The sequence below is a fragment of the Bombus vosnesenskii genome, unplaced genomic scaffold, assembly GCF_011952255.1.
Source record: "Bombus vosnesenskii isolate JDL3184/JDL3185 unplaced genomic scaffold, Bvos_JDL3184-5_v1.1 scf7180000013262, whole genome shotgun sequence".
In the NCBI taxonomy this organism is placed as follows: domain Eukaryota; kingdom Metazoa; phylum Arthropoda; class Insecta; order Hymenoptera; family Apidae; genus Bombus; species Bombus vosnesenskii.
The window spans coordinates 2,293,341-2,317,489 of record NW_022882922.1 but is presented as its reverse complement, the minus strand read 5'-3'; the positions used below and the strand labels follow the sequence as shown (position 1 = coordinate 2,317,489).

General features: G+C 37.1%; 1 protein-coding gene and 2 long non-coding RNA genes across 3 annotated transcripts in view; 2 read left to right on the top strand and 1 right to left on the bottom strand.

Annotated features, from left to right (window-relative positions):
- The first annotated feature begins 477 nt into the window (after nt 1-477).
- LOC117243218 lies at nt 478-4,395 on the top strand. The gene is made up of 2 exons (XR_004495414.1): nt 478-934; nt 4,263-4,395. It is a non-coding gene; the product is annotated as an uncharacterized LOC117243218 (long non-coding RNA).
- Nucleotides 4,396-7,586: 3,191 nt separating this feature from the next.
- LOC117243222 lies at nt 7,587-8,856 on the top strand. Its single transcript, XR_004495417.1, has 2 exons — nt 7,587-8,348; nt 8,506-8,856. It is a non-coding gene; the product is annotated as an uncharacterized LOC117243222 (long non-coding RNA).
- Nucleotides 8,624-24,149, bottom strand: part of LOC117243170 (head-specific guanylate cyclase) — a 48,295-nt gene continuing 32,769 nt past the window's right edge. Inside the window, exons 4-11 of the mRNA XM_033510423.1 lie at nt 13,109-13,454; nt 11,661-12,042; nt 11,119-11,298; nt 10,510-10,648; nt 10,227-10,393; nt 10,002-10,145; nt 9,205-9,359; nt 8,624-9,086 (exon numbers count right to left, since the gene is read on the bottom strand). Of these exons, the coding sequence (XP_033366314.1) occupies nt 8,888-9,086; nt 9,205-9,359; nt 10,002-10,145; nt 10,227-10,393; nt 10,510-10,648; nt 11,119-11,298; nt 11,661-12,042; nt 13,109-13,454 (1,712 nt within the window). The 3' untranslated portion in view covers nt 8,624-8,887. The remainder of the gene's footprint in view (nt 9,087-9,204; nt 9,360-10,001; nt 10,146-10,226; nt 10,394-10,509; nt 10,649-11,118; nt 11,299-11,660; nt 12,043-13,108; nt 13,455-24,149) is intronic.

The following is a 24,149-nucleotide window of genomic DNA, read 5'->3' as shown; positions in this document are numbered from 1 at the left end:
AAGGTGGACGCTCTGCCCGCTGCTGGAAGCTGGAACGATCCTATCCGTCAATCGGAGCCGCCACCAGCAACCTTGCTCCTTTTCCTTCTCTGTTTCTTTTGGCCAGTTGCGAGAGACGCCGCAGCTGCGACACACACAAAGACAGAGAGTGGCTGATCCACGAAACGAAACGAACGAAACTACCAACGCCACTCCCGCTTAAATTCTTTTTCCCTCCGTTTTCACCGCAACGCGTACATCGTGTATATATCGATATACATCGAAGGCTCACGGAACGACTCGCAAATTAATCACACTCCGGAAATGATCAAAACACTCACTGTAAGTCGCCGCACGAAAAACACGGTTGCCTCCGCGTTACAAACTTTCTAGAGAAAAATCACGTGGTAACGCGTTCGACGAGTTACAGAAACGAAAAACGACAACAGCGACACTTGCGATCTATTTATCCACGTTCGATACCGCGAGAATCGATATCGATCACGAACTGAGGCGTGCGTCCCGATTGTCACATTACGTTGCACAAAGATAAAGAAACTGTCGATCGCAGAGCACTGACGCGCGAACGAAATCCTGTACGAGCCCGATATAACACACGCTATGCGTCGCACATACAACTTTCGCGCGCTGCAGACTCCGGCAGACTGAGTGTCGAGAAAGTCTTGAGGCTAGCGTACGCGATTGCTGCGCTCCTGGCGGCCGATACCCGACCTACAGCGTCACGCGTCTTTGGCCGGTCTCTCTGTATTTCGATTCCTTAGAAACTCGAGTGTACGTTTCTCGTACGGGTTCTGCACATCCTAAATCAAATCCTTCGCGATTCACCGATGCAGAAATACCATCCGAAAATAACAATCACGATTTTTGTAAATATAACGAGACAGCGATCCTGGTACGACGTTGTACATTTTATGCGTCGTGATCACGTTCAATGGTAAGAATCATTCATTCTAAATGCATTATCCACTTCTTCAATATATCGTTTCAAGTCATCTTTTATAGGCTAAAATTTGTATCTCATAAGAAGTGCCCGATGTTTCGTAGATTTTTTAGATTAGTTATTTAACTATGAATTGAAATCTATAAGATCAAAGTCAAATCTTTTATTGAAGTACCTCAAACTGCCACCAGAGCAGAGGTATAATTTAAGTTCATCGTAAGTCACAAGTATGTATATGTATAATATATCTAACTGTCAGTCTAGCATGTAACCACTAAACTTCGAGGTTAGTTTGTTTATCGCTCTTACCTCACTTCTACGAAGAAGTTCCCAAGCCCCCTCGGTAAACACGGTCGACATTCACACGACGGTACGCGGGTCGCGGTAAACAATCTCTTTTGGACTGTGAATACATACGAAGACGCATGTATAGTGTATACGCATTTGGCGAGCACGTGGCACGAGTTATCTCGAAACAGAGTCAAATCTACGCGCGACATGATGGACGTATGGTCGACTATATTTTTCTATTGTACAGGTGTAAATGTTCGATGAGTGTAATTTAAATCCAATAGTTCCGGCGCAAACTTTAGAATTCATAGATCGAGCACGCTTCGCTTCTATCGATTCGATCATGGGAATTCCTTTTAATCTATACGCGAGAACGCATCGTGTTGCCGATATTCTCGCTTCGTGGTCACTATTCAATACGAACTATCGTGGATGAATTGTACGTAACCATCGTTCGATATGTAGGTTATAACGTTACCTTTGCAATTGGATAATTGTATTTATTGCGACTTAAATCGTTAGCGACAGCTTTGTATTCGGCGTTTTTAAGCTCGTGAAATGTTAGTCGGCAAGGCTGCCAAGCGTAAATAAACGCGTCAGAGACAATAGCCATTGTGGAACGAATCAGTCGTGGAAATGGATCGTTCGTTTTCTCTTCGTGTATGTTAGTGTTCGAACGCCGAAGTTACGATTGATCAACGTTAAATCAGAATGCAGAGGGAGTGGCAATGGCGGGCGAATTTTTAGTCGCGCGTATCTACCGTGCTGTTCGGGAGTACACCATTTATTAGTAGCAATTGAATAAATTACGTTCCATTCACCATAGTCCCCTCGTTCGTGTATTTCATGCATCGTCTCTCGACCTCATCCCATTCATGACAAAATATCTTTTTACGCTAATAATATCTCGCGTAGAATAGTTTTTTATATGATCTCTTCCCGCGCGTGAACAGATTAACCGAATCAACCATGATTTCGTGCAACTCCGAGAAATACCAGATAACGTCCCGTTATTCCGATCGTAGGATAAATTGTCCATGAAATATTTTTCCGTAGTGAATTGCGTACGATATTGACGATACGTATACAATGTAGAATTATTATGGTTAAAGGGTTTGGTGTTGCGCGTTTGAAAATTCAGTACGTTAGTCGGAAACGAGATGTAAGCTTTCGTATCCGCGATAAATTTTTGGTTTCGTAATGCCAATAATTTTAACTTGTGCTTGTATATGTACCTTCCTTTCTTTTTGCTCTCCTTCTTTCTCGTATGCATATGTTCGGGGTGCGGTCAAAAATATTTTATAATGAGAAACAGAAAATGATTTCTTACGCAGAAATAAACAAAGGTTAGTGTCATTCAAGGTTTACTTTCAAAAATATATATATATTATATACATACATAGTTAACTATAAGGAGCATTATAGTAATCAATGGACCGTATTTTATATTACCTATATAAATGTGTATGTATGCCTCGAAAACTGCCTCGGGCGAACAAATTTTATTCTGCTCGTTTGATTTGCTCTTTCATAAAGAATAATCTTCTGTCCGCGTGTATAACAATTTCGACCGCGCCATGTTTATACTCGAATATTTTTTTGTCAACAAGAGGGAAGAAGACATTTTGGTACGTATAAACGACTGCGCAGCGAGGTATTCGCTAAATATTTAATATTCGGATCGTTTCCAAAAGCCGGAAGTCATTGCAGTTTAATCGAATAAGCGAATCGATCAGAGAGACAGTTGAATGAAACGGCACAAAGAATACACGCGTATCTCAATATCGTGCATTCGTGCTCGCATTATGAGAATAGATATGGGAGAACAGGTATGAATCGGAAATCGTGTTGTATATGACATATTCCGTCGAAAGCATTCCATTAAGATGTTCTAATTGATAACGAAGTAGTTTCGACTTTATTGCATTTTCTTCCAGTTTATGCAGCTTTTATGGCAGTCTTTCAAAGATGAAAGAAGATCGATACCGTCACAAAGTAGAAATATTGTTGATACATATTTATACCGATTTTACCCGCAGATGTTAAATCATTATCTCCTTTCTCTAAGGATTCTTTCTTTTAAGAACTTCTAATCTTTTTTTGTTAAGAACCTCTGTAGCAGACTTGTTTCATTCTGTTTACTAAGATTTGAATAAAAAGAGAGGACTTACACGGTTGTAGGTGCGAAAATAAATTACCAAGTGTTTCTTAATGAAACTTTTGCAGTAGACAGTACTGCGGTAATTTTTCAAGCCTGTCTCATTGTCTCATACTTGTCCTGTTCGCCATGGGAAGAGGATGAGCAGGGACTAAAACGTGAAGAATGAAAAATGTTTATGTTCTCTAGCAAAAACTGAGCGTAAAATTAAAACTTGCTAATAAAATCAGTTATAGCTGTGACGAAGTAATAAGTGTTATTAGATATTCCTTATTTATTTAATTATCGATTATTTAATTCTATACAAATGTCAAAGAATTATTTTTATTGTGATATTTTTAAAAAATTCTAAAAAAGCAATTCTTAAAATCCTATGAATGGAAATTCAACGGAAATTAATAAAGTTTTCGAAGTATCTACATATTCCGCAATTTTCAAGTTGTTCCAGTTGCACGATATAACGCAACCCTAAGCTTAAATCAATTCGTGACATTTTTCAACACGATTAGTTAATCATAAGGCGTGAAAAATATACAAAGTATCTAACAAACATTGTTCCTCTGGTAATTGGTAAACTTTCATTACTTCAGTTAAATACAATGTCCATCCAAGTTTTTTCACTCATTAACCTGCTTGTATAAGTATAGAACTCCATGATGCACAACTTTTCCTCGTGTTCTGTTCTTTTGTTTGTACTATACTTTAGTCGCGAACATTTTTGCGAATACTTTTTATCTTTCAACAGTTTTCCGTGGATAATTTTACATATCTTTAAATATCAAAAACATAGACGTAAATCATTAGTAGCAAATAATTCGAATAATTCACTGAACTTCGATTCTTTCGCATAATAAAATGATTTCTTAATTTCAGGATACCTCAGTATCAGTTTACTTGGAGCTGTTACAAACTATTAAGAGAATGTAATTAAGCTGAGAATGTAGATAATGCCGCGTATATTAAACTTGGGATAGTTGAAATATCCTACCATCAGCGTTTAACCACGTGAGTATCTTATTAAAGTATTTACGTAGCTATGTAAAAATGAAAGTTAACTCGCTTGTAAGTTATTATCCTTCGAGTTAACTTCTCTCAATTTCATCCCTTTTTCTTTTTTGTATTTTACCATAACTAATTAAATGCGTAAAGACAAAAATGTAGAAACGCGTTAAATTGAAGGAAATGAACTTCGTTCAAATTATTTTCAGTGACACGGAATATTGCGCAAAATACTTTCATACTTTCATTAGCATCGATTACGTTTCATTCAACAGATATTACGGTGAGTTGTCGCGTTTTGTTCGATCGATGATACTCGCGTTTCCAATTAAAACGGATTTGAAACTTGTGAAATTTCGTACGGTGTCCGCAAGCCCAGATGCGTCACCTAATTAATAGTCTGACATACACGTCCGATGATTCTCTAAATGCACAGAAGTGCTCGCTAATCGATTACTTCGGTGCATTAGCGTACAATGAGCAATCTATTGCAAGGAGGATCCCTGGCACGGGAACAATGTACTCATTCGGATGGAATAATGTACATTTCGAGTGTAAAGCGGAGATACTGTAAACTTCAACACACAATATATTTACCGAATTCGAATTATTATGAATCAGCTAGTGGAAGAAAGAAATTATCTCTTGCTTAGGATGCTCCGTTCAGTCAAGCTTAATTTGCACCCATTGTCAGACGGACAGACTGACGGATGAATGGACGTCATTATTAGACGAATGTTCTCGAAATTGAGCAATCACTTCTTTTTCACCAGGATTACTTAAAAAATTCACGTGATCCGATAATGATAATATACGACTTTGGGTTTCAAGTTTCTTTCATTTTTCAATATATTCTTTCAATTATTAAACTTTAAGATCGTTTATGACATGAATGGTCGGTTTTATCATGCCAAATATTTCAAATATTCCTATTATCTGTGGATTAACCTTTAAACTTTCCAAATTACTCTCGTATTATTATATTAATCTGTTCACGCAATGAATAATAAATTGACCGGAATATCTTCTAAAATATCTCTATCGGATGCTCCAAATGAGTATTATCGAACAAAGCTTGAGAGAGATTACCCAAATTGCCATCTCGATCAGCGTAATCCAAGTAACTTTTCTTTCAGAAGTCGCCGTAGTTTCTTACGGTCGACCTTTAGCTGCTTTTTCCTCTATAAATGTTCATCAATACGACCGTCCTTTCTCATCTGTTCACCACTTTCCCTTCGTCATTTTCTACCATTACGTGTAATTTCGTTCCACCATAGTCATACTTTGAAGAGAAGAGACATAATACTGTATGGCTATGATGCTCATGATGCTCGTTCTCGCAAACGGAAGATATTCTCATTTCTCTCCTTCTTCCGCTGGCCTCTCTCTCTCTCTCTCTCTCTCTATACGTGTACTTTTCATTGCACGTCATCTAAGTTATTATTCCCCTATGCCTACTCTCGCGCGTGCTATTTCCTTTTTTCTTTCTCTCTCTCTTTTTCTGTATCCGGCTCGTTTCTTGTATTTTGATATCAGGCTCTGTCTGTCTCATTCCGCGGACTGCTTCGTTAGTTTCAGCGGCGTTTGATTACGCGGCATAGCCGGAAGGTCCAATGTTTAATTTCTTTCTCTTTGCACGGCCTCGGGTTTCGTTGCGATGAATGGCAGCATAAGAAATAGTAAAGGTACGTTTACACAGGCAAGGAACGCGAAAAAGCACGCGGTCAGATACGCCGGTATTATGTGTGCGGCCGCGCAACCAGGCAACCAGGACATTGCCGGTTCTTTTGTAATTCCTTTCTTGCCGGCTTTTTAGTTTTACGCTATTCCCCCGATTTCTTTTGTGACAACTCGGTAAAATAACGCGTGTATACTCCGGAATTATGAGTGTCGACATAGTACGAACCAGTACAGGGACCCTTCGAACAAACGCGTGATTGGCTATTTTTGCAATACCGGAAACCATTACCGAATGGCAGAACTTCATTTATCTCGAGCTACTATCAGGGAACAAATAATTCATACAACCGAAGTTAATATTGGAAAAATTTATCGATCCTGCTTTCTACCTATGACACGGTTGCACTAATGATACAATATAGTTTGTACAAAAGGTATGAAATCAGTCTAGCGTAAAGGTTGTAATTCCCTGATAACGGGGTTTCAAATTTTTAATAATCGGAAAGTGAAAGCATGTTTTTTCAGTAACTTAGGAAATATCTGTTTCATGTCTAGTTGTCAGCTGTTTTTATAAGGAAATATGAAATCGTATAGTGATTATAAAGTGTGGTTATAACAAAATAGAAGAAAAATTAGTATTTAATTAAAGCTAATAGTCCATTTATTAGAACTTGCCATATGACAGATAGTTCATGTAATAGTGGTTTCCTAATTCCGTTCACTACGTACGATTCCTCATTCAAATAATAGGAATTCACATTTAGATAAGTGGATTCAATCTCACAGGAGTTTCATTTAATCCGGCACTAACTAAAATTTCATTCCAATAAAGAGAGTTCTACTGTATCAGATTGTGCTATGATTATCTGTAGATTTTAGCCGAAGCTGAAAGTAAAGTTCAGTCGAGTATCGATCTGTGAAAGTGTAATACTACCATTGTCTTATTACATGTTGAACTGGCCAGCCCAGTCATGGTTATTCAAAAACCGATTTCCAATGAAGTTGAAAATAAAATTCGATAATAACGAAATTCATAACCAATTTAAAAAATCTTCTTCGTGCTACGTTCTAATTAGTTGTCCTTGAAATATTACAGTTTCTTGCTGCATTAATTTAATACCTGTAACATTTATTGGAAAATTGTGCAATTTTTTTTGGAATTGCTACGTTATATTTATATAATACCGACATATTGAACGTCATTATTTCATTATACGTTTAATACATGTAATATTTACAATTATCCGTAATATACACTTTAATTCTTAATACAATCAATTGCATTGTATGGATTTAATTGTTCAATATGTTTGTTTACAATGCTTATTAATAGATTATGATTATTTTCTGGAACGAAAGATAAATTCGATTCACATGTTGAAATCATGAAAACGGTCATGCAAAGACCTTGCAAAATAAAGCCGAAAAAACAATTACGATGTTCGAAGAAGAGCGATTATTTGCACAGTCTATTCTATACATTTTGAAATTGACGAGTCTCGATATAATGTGTAGCATTTAAGTTAAATTAATATCTATGAGTCAACATAGCGAACATCAAGGTGTTTGGTGAACTATAAATATGAACAACATATTTCTATTCGTAAAATGACATTTATCTAAGAGAATATATCATAAAATGCAATTGAAGCCTGCGATGATAGTAGCCATAAAGAAATTTAACGATCAATAAAAAATCTGTGTAGAATTAAAAGAATATTTAGTATTTACTAACAGAGAGCTATACTAATTTAGAAATCGATCTGGAAGTCAGAGACGTTGGTAGGATTTAAATCTCAGCACGACTAAACATAGGTACTCCACTCGTCTTCCTTTACGATCACATTTCTTTTCCTTGGACAATGGGTTTCGTGCAAATGAAACGACATTCGAGACATTAACGTCGCGGCTAAATGGTAGAAATCAAGGGAAACAGTGGCGGCGAGGAGGAAACCGGAACGGACGCGATCACGGGAACGTAACGTACCATGGTAAATAAGTAATGTCGCGGGGGAAAGTGCACCGATAGAGTATCAGGTCGAAGGGAAGGAAGGAAAGAAAGAACTGGTCCGACAACGCGCCACGGAGCAGCCTGTAACGATAACCGGCTTCTTCGGTAAAGAATACAAATTGTTCTATTATTTCCACGAACAAAGAATCACGTTGTAAAAGATTCGAATCTGGAACAAGTCTTATCAAAAATAAAACCAACTGGTCGGTTTCAAAGGGATAGTGGTTAGTAAGGAACGGAATGAAAGAATGGCGCTATATCGACTCGCGGTAAGCATTCGAGATATTGATATTCTCGCAGTTGTATACGCTTGGGAAATAGAATGTTTGTTGGTAAAACTCGACTGCAGGCTATTTATTATTTAGATCGTAATATGATAAAGTTAATTAAATGATAACTGTCTTTTTATCTCTCACAAATTTGTAGATCGATCAATGTCGGATGATAAAGTTACGCAGCGTTAATATCTGGCCGCTAATGAAGGAATGTGGCATTCGTGACAGAGTAGATATCGGTGGAATGTCGACAAATTAAATAAATCAGATGATTTATGATACAGATTTATTTGCTCACATGGTCATAAGTATATAATAATTGTAACCTAATACTCTGCGTATAAATATTATCGGCCCGGGAATTGGCCGTTTAGGCTGGTTAGAATCAGCGTTGTTACACGGTGCCAGTTTGTGAACTCATTAGAAACAGACGTTTACCGAGAAAGTGTTGTTAGTATGGACAGAGTAGCGTTGGTATAGCGACATTCATGAACGACGTATATTCGTTGGAATGGTTTTTATTATTTAAGTATCTACACGCTGCTCCCGAGCCCGTATTCCCTGATCGCGCTCTGAATATGTAAATCCAACGGGAAAGTGACGTCAACGTCCTTGTGTTTGTAGCCATTCAGAAAGTAAGACGTTCCTTCTATGTTAGCTGGAAATTCCTTTGGTAAGAATTCCTTTTGTCGTGGTTCCAGATCAAATCCTGATATAGGATATTTCAATAAGCTGCCATAAACAAATCACAATGTAAGTGACATGAGACTTACTGTAAGAATATATATACGTAGTACACTGCTATATTATCGATTTGATATCCTTAATGTTATAAGTGGAAAATACTTACACATACGTCGTTGGACTAATGTGGATACGAAGAGGTTCACTTAAAGATTCAAACTTATTAGCTAAGGTAACATTGTGTCCGAAAAGACAGTACCTCGGCATCTTTTTTCCAACAACTCCTGCTAGTACCATTCCAGTGTGAATGCCAATGCGCATCTAAAATATTATTTTCATTATGAATATTTCCCTTATTAAAAATTGAAGTAAAATTTGGAATTCTATCAATTAGAAGAAGACATTTGCAGTTTATAGTCTTCAAATTAAAAAATTTTAGGAAGGAATAATATATGTAACATTTATTTCGTGTTATTATCATATGAAAATTTCGAAATATCACAAACATGATAAATGAATTTTAAAATCGTAAGAATACAATATTTAATTATACCGACGTAAATTACAAAGTAATAAATTATTAACTGTAGTGAACTATAGCCTGTATCGCATTAAATCTGGCGTAACCTACTTTGAAAGTTAATGCAGTAGCGCAGTCACCTTACTTATCATCCTTTCTGTCATCGCAAGCAAGGGATACTTTAAATGGGAAAAGTTTTAATAGTCTCATAAATAGAAATAGTAAACAATTAAATACCATATCCTTGAAATATGTGTATAACGTGGAATATTAGTCATTTCTACATGCGTGTATAGTATTTGATTAGAATTTTAACATTGTCGGAGACATTTTTAATTGATATAAGATTTATTAAAAAAATTTCCCAACTAAAATGTATCTATCTTCAATGGGATACAAACCCAATAGTAAAATACATTAAGGACACGTAAATATTTCCTCACCCTTATTGGTTTACCCTTGTGAGTTAAATGGTGAGAACATGCTTGTATCATTTTTAGAGCCATCCAAGCTATTTGTTGTGCATGAATGTGAGTGTTACGATGAAGGCCACATGCAACGCAGTAGGCATCTCCAATTGTTTCCACCTGAAATTTTGATTTTAACTTAATTAATATCTTCATAATAAGTCTTAGAAGATAATACACTCATTTGCGTAAAATTCGCACTTTATAAATGTCTAACTGGCCACAAAATGAGTCAAACTGTTCATAAAGGTTTTGAAGCATGTTGATAACCATCATTGGTGTCGCGGTAGAACAAATTTCTGTAAAACCGACAATATCACTGAAAAGCATCGTCACCTCAGGATAAGTTTTTGCCTCGATTGTCTCCCCTGAAAGAAAAATATGCAATTGAATTCAGATAAAATTACAATTCAAGATCAAATAAGAAACGAAAGTTAAAATACTAGGATTTTTCTATTGGTTTAACCGTAATTGAAATATTTACCCAACCATAAACGCTTTGCTATATCTGGAGGAAATATAAGATGAAGCAAGCTGACATTCTTTTCTCTTTCCGCAGACACAGCTAGGTTTGCTTCTTCTATAGAGCTTTTCAATTTATCCATCCGTCTCCTCAAACCATCCTGCATCAGAAAATTAATTTTTAATTAAAATTATTCTTCCGTATGATTATATAATTTTCAAAAAAAAAGAGAATTTAAATAATGGATTTATAAAGAGAACGACTTTATCAGCACATGTTTGATTCCATCCACTGTACTGGATAGTGTCGCCATCTAGAACGTAACGCTCTGTACGCTGTTGCCCTCTATCCTGAGGAATCAAAATCTTTTCAAACAGACGCGTCCTTTAAAGATGTATTACAATCTGAACATCATTCTACCCAATTGAAAATCCTAATGAATACTTCAAAAGATCTATTCATTGATGAAATTTTCATCGACGGATAGAATTGCAAGTTGAAATTCTCTTTTACATTGCTCATAACATAACGCATCGCTTAATGGAATGTATAATATTGTCGCTCATATGAATTCTATAAATATAAATGTAACGATACCGGAGAGAGGATAAAATGTGAATTTTATTATACCTGTGCCCTGGCCTGTTCCCCAACCAAGATAACGTCTCTCGTGGCGTCGTGTAATGGAATATCAGATATAAAAAGTCCTCGACCAGTTAATCCTTCTAGACCGTTCAAGAATGGCGAACTCACAAATAGAATGGAATCCGATTCAGGACAATGGACCATCTGACCTTTCATCTCCAAACCCTGGAATGATTGAAATCCTATTAGTAGTAAAATTTTTGTAACTCTATTCGATATGGATAATATATTCGATGCTTCAACATTTTACAGAAATATCCTAAAAATACGTATAACGTAATACAATTTTCGATCGAATTATATTTGCGTCGATCTTCATAAAGGCTAATTTAGTTTCATCTCGTATTATTCCTTCAAACTTTCAGCAACCGTGACAAAATTTAATCAGAGATTAATCTCGATCCCTGTCACGGTAAAAGTTAAATCTTTGATTTCGTGCATCGATATGCAATTCGGCAAAGGTCTGATCGTTGTACGTGTAATAATTTTATCGATTTGCATAAGAATAACATTGTATATTCAGATACCTCCGCGGGATATTTATCGACGCCCTGCGGTCTTTGTAGGGTGAGCACGAAAGGTGTATTCGCGCGCTTCAGTATCTCATGAAAGATCAAAGTAACTCCGCGTGGTCGTGTAAAAGCGAAGTACGTCGATATTTCTCTTCCTAATCGGTTAAGATGATGCCCGAAAATCCTCATAAATCCGACTCCGAGCTGCACCAGCTCTAATTGTCGATCAACCACAAAGTGCCATGGGAAGGCTTTGCAGAAGCTTGCTACCCCCATACGTAGGTCCGTGGCTTCGGTCGACAGTGGACGGAACGGGGACGTAACCGTGTCGAGATTATCGTCGATCTCCGGATCGACCACCAAATGCTCGCTATAGCGCTCTGGAGTGATACGATACCTGCGAAGCAGTTCAGTGAACGTCATTACGCTTGTAGGATGGAGTGCCTCGGGTTAGTGTACAAAGTCGAACCATGTTATAGGTTAGATCAAATTCTGAATTTCAGACTTTCAAATACTTCAATTTTCAAAAAGTATTCAATCTCCAGATATTCAAATCGCCAAACTTCATAACTTTTCAAATCAAATTTCATAGAGATGCACAAAAGCAATCCCAATTTCTTATCTACTTATTAGATTGCTAATTACTTTTTAAATTCATTCTATCATACATTGTGCGAATCGATTTTCCTTACAAGGTGCCTTAATCAAAGCTAAGGAGCTAATTCGAACTAATTACGGAACTGGGCTCGAACTATTTGGACGGTGTCTTTTTCTTAGAAGTAATTGGAAGCAGATTTACTATTTAACGAATTCGTTTCCTATGGCGAATGTATAATGAAGTTCTTGAAATCGGCAGGCTGTCCGTATGTTCCTGGTTTAAATGTCTGCAAACATCGGCGATCAATATTTGACCACTTTATAGTGGCGCAATTTCTAGAACTCTTTCGGTATAGGTGTAAATCGAGCGATACGATGTCTACACGCACAGCGGCTACCGATCGAACGAGCAAATACTAAATATTGTTCTTTTGAATGTTACACAGAACTATCGTACATCGGTGCGTATTATTCGTTTCGAGTGCTCCGACGATCAATAAATCGCAAGTTGGCCGTTGGACGTACCAGATTTCAAATACATATTCTCAGCTTAAATCTATAACGGTACATGGAAGCAGAATAAAAAGCAGTTGAGGAGCCGCTTTCTGGATTAAATTCTGCCAACCCTCTTTCTGCGCGTGTGTGACTATGTTTTCGCCTCTGCGTACCAACTTTATTAAAATTTTTATATTCAAATATGCCGTTGCTACAGTTATTTCATTCGCTGGAGATTGTAACTAAGCGCAAAATGAACTATAAAAAAATTCGTTCTGTAAACAAGCATGTACGAGATTTTTCATTGTAGAGGAAATAAAAACAAAAAACAAAATAAAAAGAATGTAAATGCATTATCGAAAACTACTTACCTAAAAAATTTGGTGTTGTATGGATCGGGTAGAATATGTACATTGGCATCATCGTTATAAAATTGTCTGGCGATGCCCTTTAGGCTACCGACTAATAGATACGCGACAGACGGGTGGTCAGTCGTAAAATGAAGCTCGATCGCTTCCGGCGTGGCAATGCATACGAACTCTGCTTCCGTCTCGGATCCGGACTGGTGTTGCACGACATCGTTCACGCCATCGAGGGTGGTCAGGAAAGCCGTCAGATCGTTCCCGAGGCAACGGAACGCTCTTTCAAGTAGACCCACGCAAGCAGTATAAATCAGCTCCTGGCCAAGCTGATCGAAAAATATGTTCACGTCCACATCTGGAAAAGGTTCGCTGAATTAGCTTCAACTTAGTCGACGTAGTCATTTAGACGTAGTCCTAGTAGAATGGACCTTTCGCAACTGGGGGCGAAGAGTAACGCGAACCGCTTGTTCAGATAACTCGAACGCTGACCTAGGTGCTTTACGTTCGAACAAGTTTCGTGTATGTGGGTCAGGAGTGACCTACGGTATATACTTACCGTTAGATGTTCCTTCGATAGATGCTGAATCGAAGTAGGAATAATTGGCATTTTTCGGAAGGTGAATCGATCGTTTTAATATGTTCTCGAACTTTGGAAATCGTGGATTTTATAGGATTCGAATAATATAAAAGTTTCAACATGCAGAAAATAGGCAAAGAAAGCTAAAAAAGAAGTATTTGAAACTAGATTGGAAAGTGCATGATTGGGAAATGCTCGGGGGTTTATTGTATCAGAAATTTAAATGTACCTACTGTCAAATGCGACAGAAAATTACACGAAATGTTTTACGGATAATTATTCGGTTTTTTGATTGCTTTCTTATACGTTTGTTCGAATATTTTTTTCAAGGTATCTGCGTGGAAAATGGCAGGTCGTTAATTGCTGATAGTATTACTCGATAAATGAACACACATTCCTTTTTCAACGAAAAGTATTAATAAACCGCTGTTAATTATGTAAATTCACTTGTTTTACTTGCGTGTAGTGCAGTTAATTATGAATGAAACGATATCTCCTACGATATGACTTTTATTTTTTACGTGTCGTTTATTCGAATGTGGTTTTCTAGCGCACAATGTTAGATTTAACTCCAAGAGATTCGGTAGAAAGTCTGGGACAACGCGTTCGTTAAAAATCTCGTTGAGCTACCAACCGTATTTGTAGAAACTTCCTCCATATAAATACTCGCCAGTAACAAAAACTGCATGCAGCAAACAATCAACTCTTGGTTTATCGATATCCTCGTTTATCACCAATCAAATACTTCAGCAATTACTTCTTTCGTGGAAACGAAAGTCCCACACTCCATCGTTGGAACATTATTCAGCTGAATTTACGATACTTAACAAGTTTCCCGAACATCGCTGTAATTCTTTTTCGAAAAGCCCATTTGTCTCTTCAAATTCTCTGCGATTTTCTCACATTTTCTCTCGCATCAGTTAACCTGATTTCATTAATTACTTAGCTATTTCTCGAGCGTTTCAATGGAATGCGTAAGGTCTCTTTCGCACGAGGACAGTGAGCAGACGTAGTCTTATAGAAATTTCAACAAGCAGATCACGTTTTTTCTTCGCGACTTTTAATGCTGCGTATTTAGTATTGACCGTTTGAACATCCTGAAAGTCAGGATTTTTCAAAGTTTACAACATTGTCGTTTTACGTTTACGATGTTTCACGTTTATAATCGGTTAACCGCACCCGAGCACATCGTTGTTTTTCAATTCCAAAGTCGTAGGAAATGTGCTTTATACGACATACCTATACGTTTTAAATACCAGTAGCTAGCAGAAGGTTTAATATCTTTCATGTCCGGCAAGTTCGATGTTTCCCGATGGATGGAGCAATTAAAAAAAACAACAAGAAAATCAGAACAGAGAGGTTGGATCTCTCGTTCCAGGGAGATATTCGTCACAGCAGACTGAATGCGGCCGTAATTTCGCTGACGAGACGACCAGCGACGAATTACTCGAATCTCCCTATCCCTGTGATAAAGACCAAGCAAAATGGAGGAAACAAATAAAAATTCCGATCGTTACACGCTGAGGGTTTTTAATCTGATGATAATCGGACGATTTCGATTTGCCGAATGCACCTTCCGTTATTGTAATTCTCGTCTCTAGAATTTTCCAGCTTGACTGAATTTTTCAGAAGTTTTCAAGGGATTAAGAAGAAGATTTTAAAGAAGATAGATTGATGTAAATTGGACAAAATCTGCGATTTATGCTACTATACATGTACGTGTTTTTCTCTGAGTAAATAATTACCAATCTCAAATTTCTGGATCACTTCAGGAATGATGGTTCTTGCGTTAATTATAGGGGTGCTTAAGGACTGTTTTTTGCATTTCAAGAGTACTGAACTTTGCCAATATCCAGATTCAGCACAGATCCGTTTTTGCGTTTGGGTTTTATTATATCGACAAAGAGAATCGATCGATCGAATAGCTGAATTGCGAGATTCGAATGTTTTTTACCTCTAACAGTGACGAAGAAGAAACTCACTCAGCTGAATTATTACTAAAGCTTGTTTCAAACACGATGATATTGAAGTAACATGAAACAAATGCAACTCAACAACGCATATCAGAATGATCGAACCGAAGTCTCAAGTCTTTTTTCCAATTAAAATCATCTTCGAATTACAATGCTAGTATAAAATTTCGAACATAGTTCATTCCATTCCATAGTTCATTCTCCACATACTCTGTAGAAAACTCTACGATCGCAGTTTCTATCTTCCATTGCGGCTCGATTGAAAAATGTAAGTTCCTAGAAGGAAATCAGCGGCGTGCAGGCTAAACGTTGAGGAGGTGGGAAAAATTTACGCGTCGACCTCGAGGTCGTGCGGTCGATAAACGACCGATAGAATCGAGTTCCCGTGATAAAGCGGCGGTTAGCTCCCTTGCAAATCCGGAAATCGAAGCGACCTGGCCCGGTTAGTTCTAATGGCCGCGCGTATTATTTCCCACCGAATGTCACTGGCAGCGCGCGATAATCAATAGCGGTCACCGACCGCCTATATAATACGTATGGCCAATCGTCTGGAACATCGCGTGATGCTTTTGTGACAGCCTGCCAAATCGTCCAGCTAAGCTTGACAAATCGATGGCTCCTTGGCAGTCTGAGTTCGTAGCCTGTCGTCGACTACAACAAAACTTCTATAAGAGGTAAACATGTTCAGGATACAGGGGGAGCAAAGAACTAAGATTAACCTATTAGCTTAGTATATATGAATTAAGATACTCGGAGGAGTAAGTGATATAAATGACGAAATATTGAACATATTAGGAGGATCAAACAACATAGTTTATTATAATGTTACAAATATTTGAATTTCTTTAAATTTTACAAAATCGCGGAATCTAAGTGGACGAGAAATAGCAATGAGAAAAGTATTAAGCGAATCTTTGAACTTCTTCTAAACGTTAGACAATTAATATACGTGTATAATATTTTTATAAAACGTTATAACAATATCGTAAGGGATTGGAAATTTATAGCGAAATTTTCTAGATAAATACAGATCTTTTGTGTTATTTCCTGTACTCATCATGTTTCTGGGAAAAAATGTACTTGTATCATTTCCCACAGAGTCCCTCAATTGGTTTCGAAACCTAACCTGAATCAACTCGACGTCGATTCTGAACCTTACCAGGCAATGTCATAAATGTCCCTCCCGTGGACATCGAATTTATGGTGTTATAAATCCGAATTTATACGACATATCTCTTTCCGAATTTTACGCAGGATAAAATACGATTCAATCACTTATTTAACAAGTTTTTCATCCGAAAGAATTCTTACTATATTTACATTAACTTTTATAAAAACATCTTTGATCAAATATTATAGTTCCATATATATGTACTTATTAACATAATTAATTCAACCACCACTTCATACTTCAATCCAATAATTTCAATAAAGGTAACATGACATTAATAATAGTTGAAAAACAAACATGGAAAGGTCACATATACCATGCACTAGAACAGAATGTTTTCAATCATTTAATAATAAATAATATTGGATGCAACAACAAAGACATTACAATAATGTTTATGAAAATGTATATTGAATGATTCCACTTAATATGTCGTATATTTATAGAAGAATTTACGAATTGTTTGTACTCTACTGACTTGGAAGAGAGTTGTTTGCTGAAGCTAGAGTTTTGCACAGGTATACCGAGTCGTTACGATGTTATCGATTGAATGCTGTTCAGTTAGATACTGCTTATATACCGCAATGTGACTTGAATTCTTACGCTTCTTTTAAGGTTACGTATTTTAGAGAGAAAATATAAGCTATGGACAAAATCTGGTTTGCGAATTTTAGTTTGTGTTCTCGTTTTCTAGAAAATAACGGCTGATCAAGTTTAGGAAAGTAAAAGATGGCTTTTCTTGGGAATAGAACAAAAGTGTGTAGAGGAAAAATCAAGAATACCAGTTCCATGAAAAGTTTAGAAACTTCTTTTTGGTAGTGTGGTTCGTTATGCTTCAATATCAAACTCGTTTGAATCTTGAAAATTTAATTTACGAATAGTTTTCTACTTCTCAGTGAATTTGTGACACTGGTGCGATATATGTAGATAGTGAATTGCAAAGATTGCTAGGAAGTCAACGAAAATGTGGTTCTGAGGAAGCACATAGTCCAGAAAACGTTCGAGAAGTTCTGCCCTCTCGATATTTCCTCTATTTTCCTGTGTTACAATCTAGTGTCGTGGAACACGAAGGTTCGAGTAAAGGAACACGCAACACCGTGTAGGAGGAAATGCCCTAGTACAGAGTCACCGAACAAATCCTCGAATCGATATTCTTGAACCTTACAGGAACTACCCTCAATTATGAAATCACAGTAACTATGTCTTTGTCGTAAAAAATCTGAACAGTGATCCTTTGTGCAGTGACATGCTCTTTTCAATTCATGAAAGGTCCCATGTGTTCCATTACCAAAACAACGTTAGAGCAACAATGCCGTCTAACGAAATATCACAGGCTTCTTCCCAGTTCGCTTTGAACCCGCATTCGACATTGGCGCGCGGCGTAACAGTTCTCAACCGCGTTTATTCGTGACTCGATTTCGACGAAGCAGGGTGTACTCCCTTTGAGGGGATGTTGATATTCACGGCTGATTGAATACCAACCGTTACATACGTTTGTGTACGCTTTTGCAGCGTCGAGCACTTTGGTGCATGTTTCGTATCGACGATTCGTGGACCATGATACGCGACAAGTTATAGAAAACTAGCTGGAATTAGGTTATAAAAACAGATATAGAATTTAGGACTCTCAAAAAAGTCGTGCCTCCTTAAAAAGGATGCATTTTACTTCGACTAGTCCCTTTCTTCGGCTAGCAAGCGGTGGTGTATCGATCGTGATTGTGTGCAGCGTTTCCACGCGAGTCAATAGGAGAAAAGGTCTAATACGGGATACGCCTTTTCAAGGCGAAGCGTCTCGAGCCACTCTCCAAGGCTCCATCACGATCGCACGAGAAATCCTTTTTGCGCTTGGCCAACTCCAAAGAACGATCTCGTGCTACTCTCCCTCTTGTTATCTTTTATTTTTTCTCTTTCCCTCGCTTATTCTCTCCTCAGCCTTCGCTTTTTCTTTCGCTCTTGTTGCATTGTTATCGGTAACGTCAGAGGAACACGCTTCTACACCTAGAAGATAGACCGTACCGCGAGAAACCTGTTCTTTGGAAAACCATCGATGTTAATTTTACGGAGTAAAACCGATCTCACAGATGTCTCTGGAGTTTTCACGCAGTAATAATATCTAGCAATAATAATGCGTTTAAACAGGGAAATTATATTAAACTCGGTCGGAGATGAATCTTTCACGGTTGGTAAAAGGGTTTTCCATCCTAATTGCGAGGGCGCAAGCTGTGCCGTACACCGCAACGTGGTTACAAAGGGTCGAGCTATGTTATTGCATTATCGCAGAGCATGTCGCGCTAATGAGTAATAAATTCTTATCGTCTGAGCTTCCCCTCGCTGTACATATTGTACTCCATCTTCAACAAGCGAAATCTCAAACGCAATTCTTATTCTTTGCTTCTCTTCACTTATTCTTTATTCTTTGGAATCTTATCCTCTAAGTGTTCAGATACTTTCATGTATATTGCTTGATGTGATCATGGCGAAAGGAATTATTGTAAAACGTTCAAATGTTGCGAAATGCACGCGAGTGTCACGCCATCGACGATTAGACTTTCTGATTTCGAAAGACCGCTGCCGGAAATCGTTGATAAAGTTCCGACAGAATAGTCGAATTTGAATACGTTGCTCTGCATATTGATTGTCCATGATGATTAATGAGACGTTCACGAAGCATGCTGTACTATAACTACAGTACTTGACAACCGAATGCAAATTAGGTTAACATGCCCTCGAAGATGAAGGATCGTGCCTGAACCACCTGACAACATATATTGCATCTCATCGAACATGCTAGTCGGAATTCTCGGTGCATCATTAAGATCCATCGATGGAGAACCATTATTCACGGACTGCTAGGATCTTCTTTTGTCGAAGTGACTTTATTAAGTGGGAAAATTATTGTTTCACCGAGGTGGAATTATTCTTGAGAAATTAGCTTCTTAAAACAATTAATTTGTATTATCGGTTGTACCGGTTTGCGATGAGAACTTCCAATAAACTAATTAATTATCCTGTTCCTTTAGAAAAATTCTCTCATCTAAAGACTCTTATACATGGTATGGTAAAGTTTCCGGCGAATACAAGCTTAGTAGTGATTTCACATAGAGAAAAACTTCGCCAGTAAATGAAGTTTGTACAGAAAATTTTAGAATATGATAGACCTTTATCCGAATTTCATTAATTTCTTTTATCTGAATGTGAACTCCTATTATTTGATTTTCTGTTTTATGATAATAATAGGCAATTATGGAATTCTACTGTATCGAGCCACAGGCTAAATATTTGCTATAAATAAGAGCATGTTGAGCAGGTTGAGTATGTTCCAAAAATATACATTGTACATGTTGTCTATCTACATTCATAGCTTTGAAATATCGAGGACTATTCCTTTAAATAGCACATTTTCAATGCAAAGGCATCGAAACGAGGCTTCTTCCATACACCTGTATGGTCGATACTTTCATTAAGCAGGACAAAAAGCAAGAATTGGGCCACTCCATTACAACCCTGATTTCCATTATGGATCTATGTAATAAGTTTACATATGAATGGTAAGTTAGATCGTAGCAACGCAGCGGTTAACGATCCGTATACATACAGTTACACCTTTAAAAGTTCTGTGTGCGCAACTTATAATCATCATCGAATACAACAAATGTTTATCACGGTTAACTGGGTGAAGATAATTACAGTAACTACTCTGTAAGTGCCCCAACAAGTGCCCGAACAATGTCGGCTCGTTTTTAAATTGGCTGTTCTACCCCCTGAATTAGCGCTTTCATAGATCATTGAATATTAATGACATACGCGCATATGATATGACGTACTGTCATGAAAAAAATATTTACAGTCTTTTCACGCGTTTTACGAATATTTATAAATGCAATAAACTCGTAAACTGTGTTTATAAACGAACATATAATACAATTTGTTATTGCTTGTGATGAAGAGAATAATAAAGTTAATTGTTTGAACTGAAAGTAGTTATTTCACACCAAGTTTTAAAGAACAGAATAGCAACAATGTTTTAGTATGGACAGTGAATCTGCTTTTTACGAGGATTGAAACTTCATAAACATTTTAAATAATACGAAAAGTTTTCTGTAGATGTCTGCAAAGCATATATAAATTCGAAATCAGTGAACATCGTATAAGTGATACAAATTTTAGTAAACGCGGCTACATGTCTAATCAATACGATAACGTATTAAAATAATATCTATTTCTCATGACATAACATACGCGCAATTACTGAGAACATACATGCATACAATGTAATACGACACAAACAACTGAATACCAAAATCTCATAGAAGAAAACAACGTAAGTCAAATCCCTAGGATTCCCAGACCTTTCCAGATTCTCTGCGTCTGGATTTCCCTCCAATCTTCTGGGCTTTTCGATTTATGAGCGTCTAAATCTTCGAATTTTTGGTCTCCTTACTTTCTGGGTTCTTGGATTCTTGGATTTTGGGAACCTTAAACTCTTGAACTTTTGGGTTCCTGAAGTAGTGATCTCTTGCTCTTTTAGATCCTTGGGGTTTTGTACACTTTGAACTTTTGGATTTTTGTGTTTTTGAATTAATAATCTTTTGGTTTTTGTGTTCCTCAATACGTGGACTTTTTGAATCCTTTGGAATTTTCAGTTTCGCAATAATAATTAAACAATCATTTCTGACAATCCAATTTTCAGACTCGGTTTTCTCAGAAACGAGCCGTCATATGAAAAATTTTCTGTTGTATTATGGTTGGTTGTACTATAATTTTCAACCCGCCCTGTATAATTTGTATATGTATACTATAGGTATTATTAACTTGCATTTTTGGTATCCTCTGTATCAAGTCAATGTATCTAGTAACATCCTCGTTGGGCCCTATGTATTCAATAACGTCTCTAACGGAACCCACGTTCCCAATATCGTCTCTGTTGAGTCCAGTGTGGTCCATATTGTCTTTATTGGGTCACATATGTGTCAGGTCACTTCAGAGTAACCGTATATGCGTCCTATTATGGGTTGGTTTAGATTTACCACGTGTTAGACGAATGACAATATGCACTTTGACCAAAAATCTGTTATGTATAACCTATACTTCCTGGAAATTCGACCATATATGTATGCTTTAAATATATACACATGTACGTACTAAAGAATTCCATCCTTATACGGTAAATCTTTCCTACTTTATATACGACGTATAAATTTTATGTACATACATTTATTCAATAAATTTACCCATTTATTAAGATCCTTCTTTTACGTGTATATTTCATAATCCTTGTAGTATAACTTATCACGTTCTTCAGTCTAATAACATTCAGAAGTTTCAGAAGGGAATAAAAAATGTGGTCGAACTTGATTTATTAAACGTACTTTCATCTTTTGCTTTTGGTGTTTCGTTGATAGAATATTCAGCTAAACGCTCGTTCCTCCCACATCTCGTCCAAGGATACACTAGTTTCAATCTCGAGAAGGAATATCTTAGAGGCCAGTGGAACTCGGTACGCATCTTTGAAATGATGTAGCAAAATCTATGTAAAAAACATCTACGATAAGAATTATCCACAATTAAAAAATTACGAACCGTTTGAATGTGAGAGGGCCAACTAGATAAACGACACATCCAAGTATGTTCCATTAAACGTACCAAGCTTGACTCCGGAAAATGTGATCCACGTCATAAGCACTATCGCCGGAAACATGATCATAGTGGACACGAATGCAATTTTCTTGGACCACGCTCGTCAGGTTCATTATTGGTTCAGGTCAAGTATCAGGTTAATTAATCTTTCAGATTAGAAATTACATGCATATCGTACGGCGTTATTGCATCGACGTGAAAACTTCGCATATGGGATCGTTTGTTGCACGCCTTGCAACGGCGATCTTGTTAGAACTGTATCATCAAGATAACGTCATGAGCGTGACTGGCATAGTTACTCGGGTATTCTGCTCGTATCACGAATTTGCATTTCTACGGGTAATTACGGGGCTAGGTAGCTACGATTCCAATTCGCATTGCAAGAAAATCAAGATTCGAGCCGTTTTCGACGACACGTGCGCATGTATTACATGTTTAAGACCGCGTGCATACGAGCGATACATGTCAGTACCATTACATGCGCTGTAACAGTGCCAACGCATGTTTCATCGCAGATATATTAATCGAAATCTTACACGTTAATCACGAATTTAAGACTTTCGCAATCCGGATATCGTAGGATGTTCAGTAATTAATGTTGTGTGTTTTTATTTTTAAGAATGTGCACACATACATTGCCAGTCATAAATGAGCCTCGCAGAAACCAAACTGATCAACTTTACTTTTTATCATTTTCACAATGTCATTATAATTAATAATAATAAATACACTATTAATGATCAAATTTCGAAAAAAAAATTATTTTTTTCCATTGAATAAGAGTTTTGGTTGTAAAGCCATTAAACATTAAGAATTTTATTTCGATTTTCGTCTAACATTGCAACCAGTTCTTCCAGGGATTGAGTGGTTCACTGATGTGTCTGATAATTCAATACTATGTACAGTAGGTAATGTTCAGTTATCAATTTTGCCCGGTTCTTGTTGTAGGAGTGTATTAAATAGAGATTATAAAATTTACACACCGTTCATGATTGTTTACCGACTTCACAGTTAGGGAATAACGAATTAATTCGTCTACGATTCAACTTTACCGCTCTGCAAACATGTGATATTTACGTACGTTCCTCGGGGATTGCGTTAAGAAGCGACTTCGATCACGCTATTCGTGAGGCCTGAACGTGATCGTGAATACTTTTTGATAGAATAATGTTCGAAGTAGGAAAAAATGCGAGTTATTATTGAGGAAAAAGTATTTAGATTTTGATTATAAGCGTGGTTGGAAAATTGAAAGCTGCATCAAATTACAAATTACTGTTGCATTGAATTTACAACTTCGGGCAAATTTTTTAATTTATCTCCGAAATTTTACGCGCACTATTTCGTATACATCATTTAAACATAAATAATCCGCACGATTTATAATAAATCTAATTTCGTGATTTTTATCATAATCTACATTTGTTCACATCATTAGTGAAAAATTTCTGCCAATACATCTCTTCGCTATTTGCGTCATCATCTGTGAGATTATCGTTTTCAATATCGTTTCCTGTCTCTGTACGATACGCGTCACGTCGACGTTCGACAAAACCAGAAACCGCGTCGTGTTTAATTTTCACGGAGGAAAGACTGTATTTCAAAGTGACGCATCGATTCTCTGATGAAGACGCGCGAAAACGAGCGGATCGGATAAAAGGGGATTACAAATTGTGCCCCTGTTACCAAGATGGA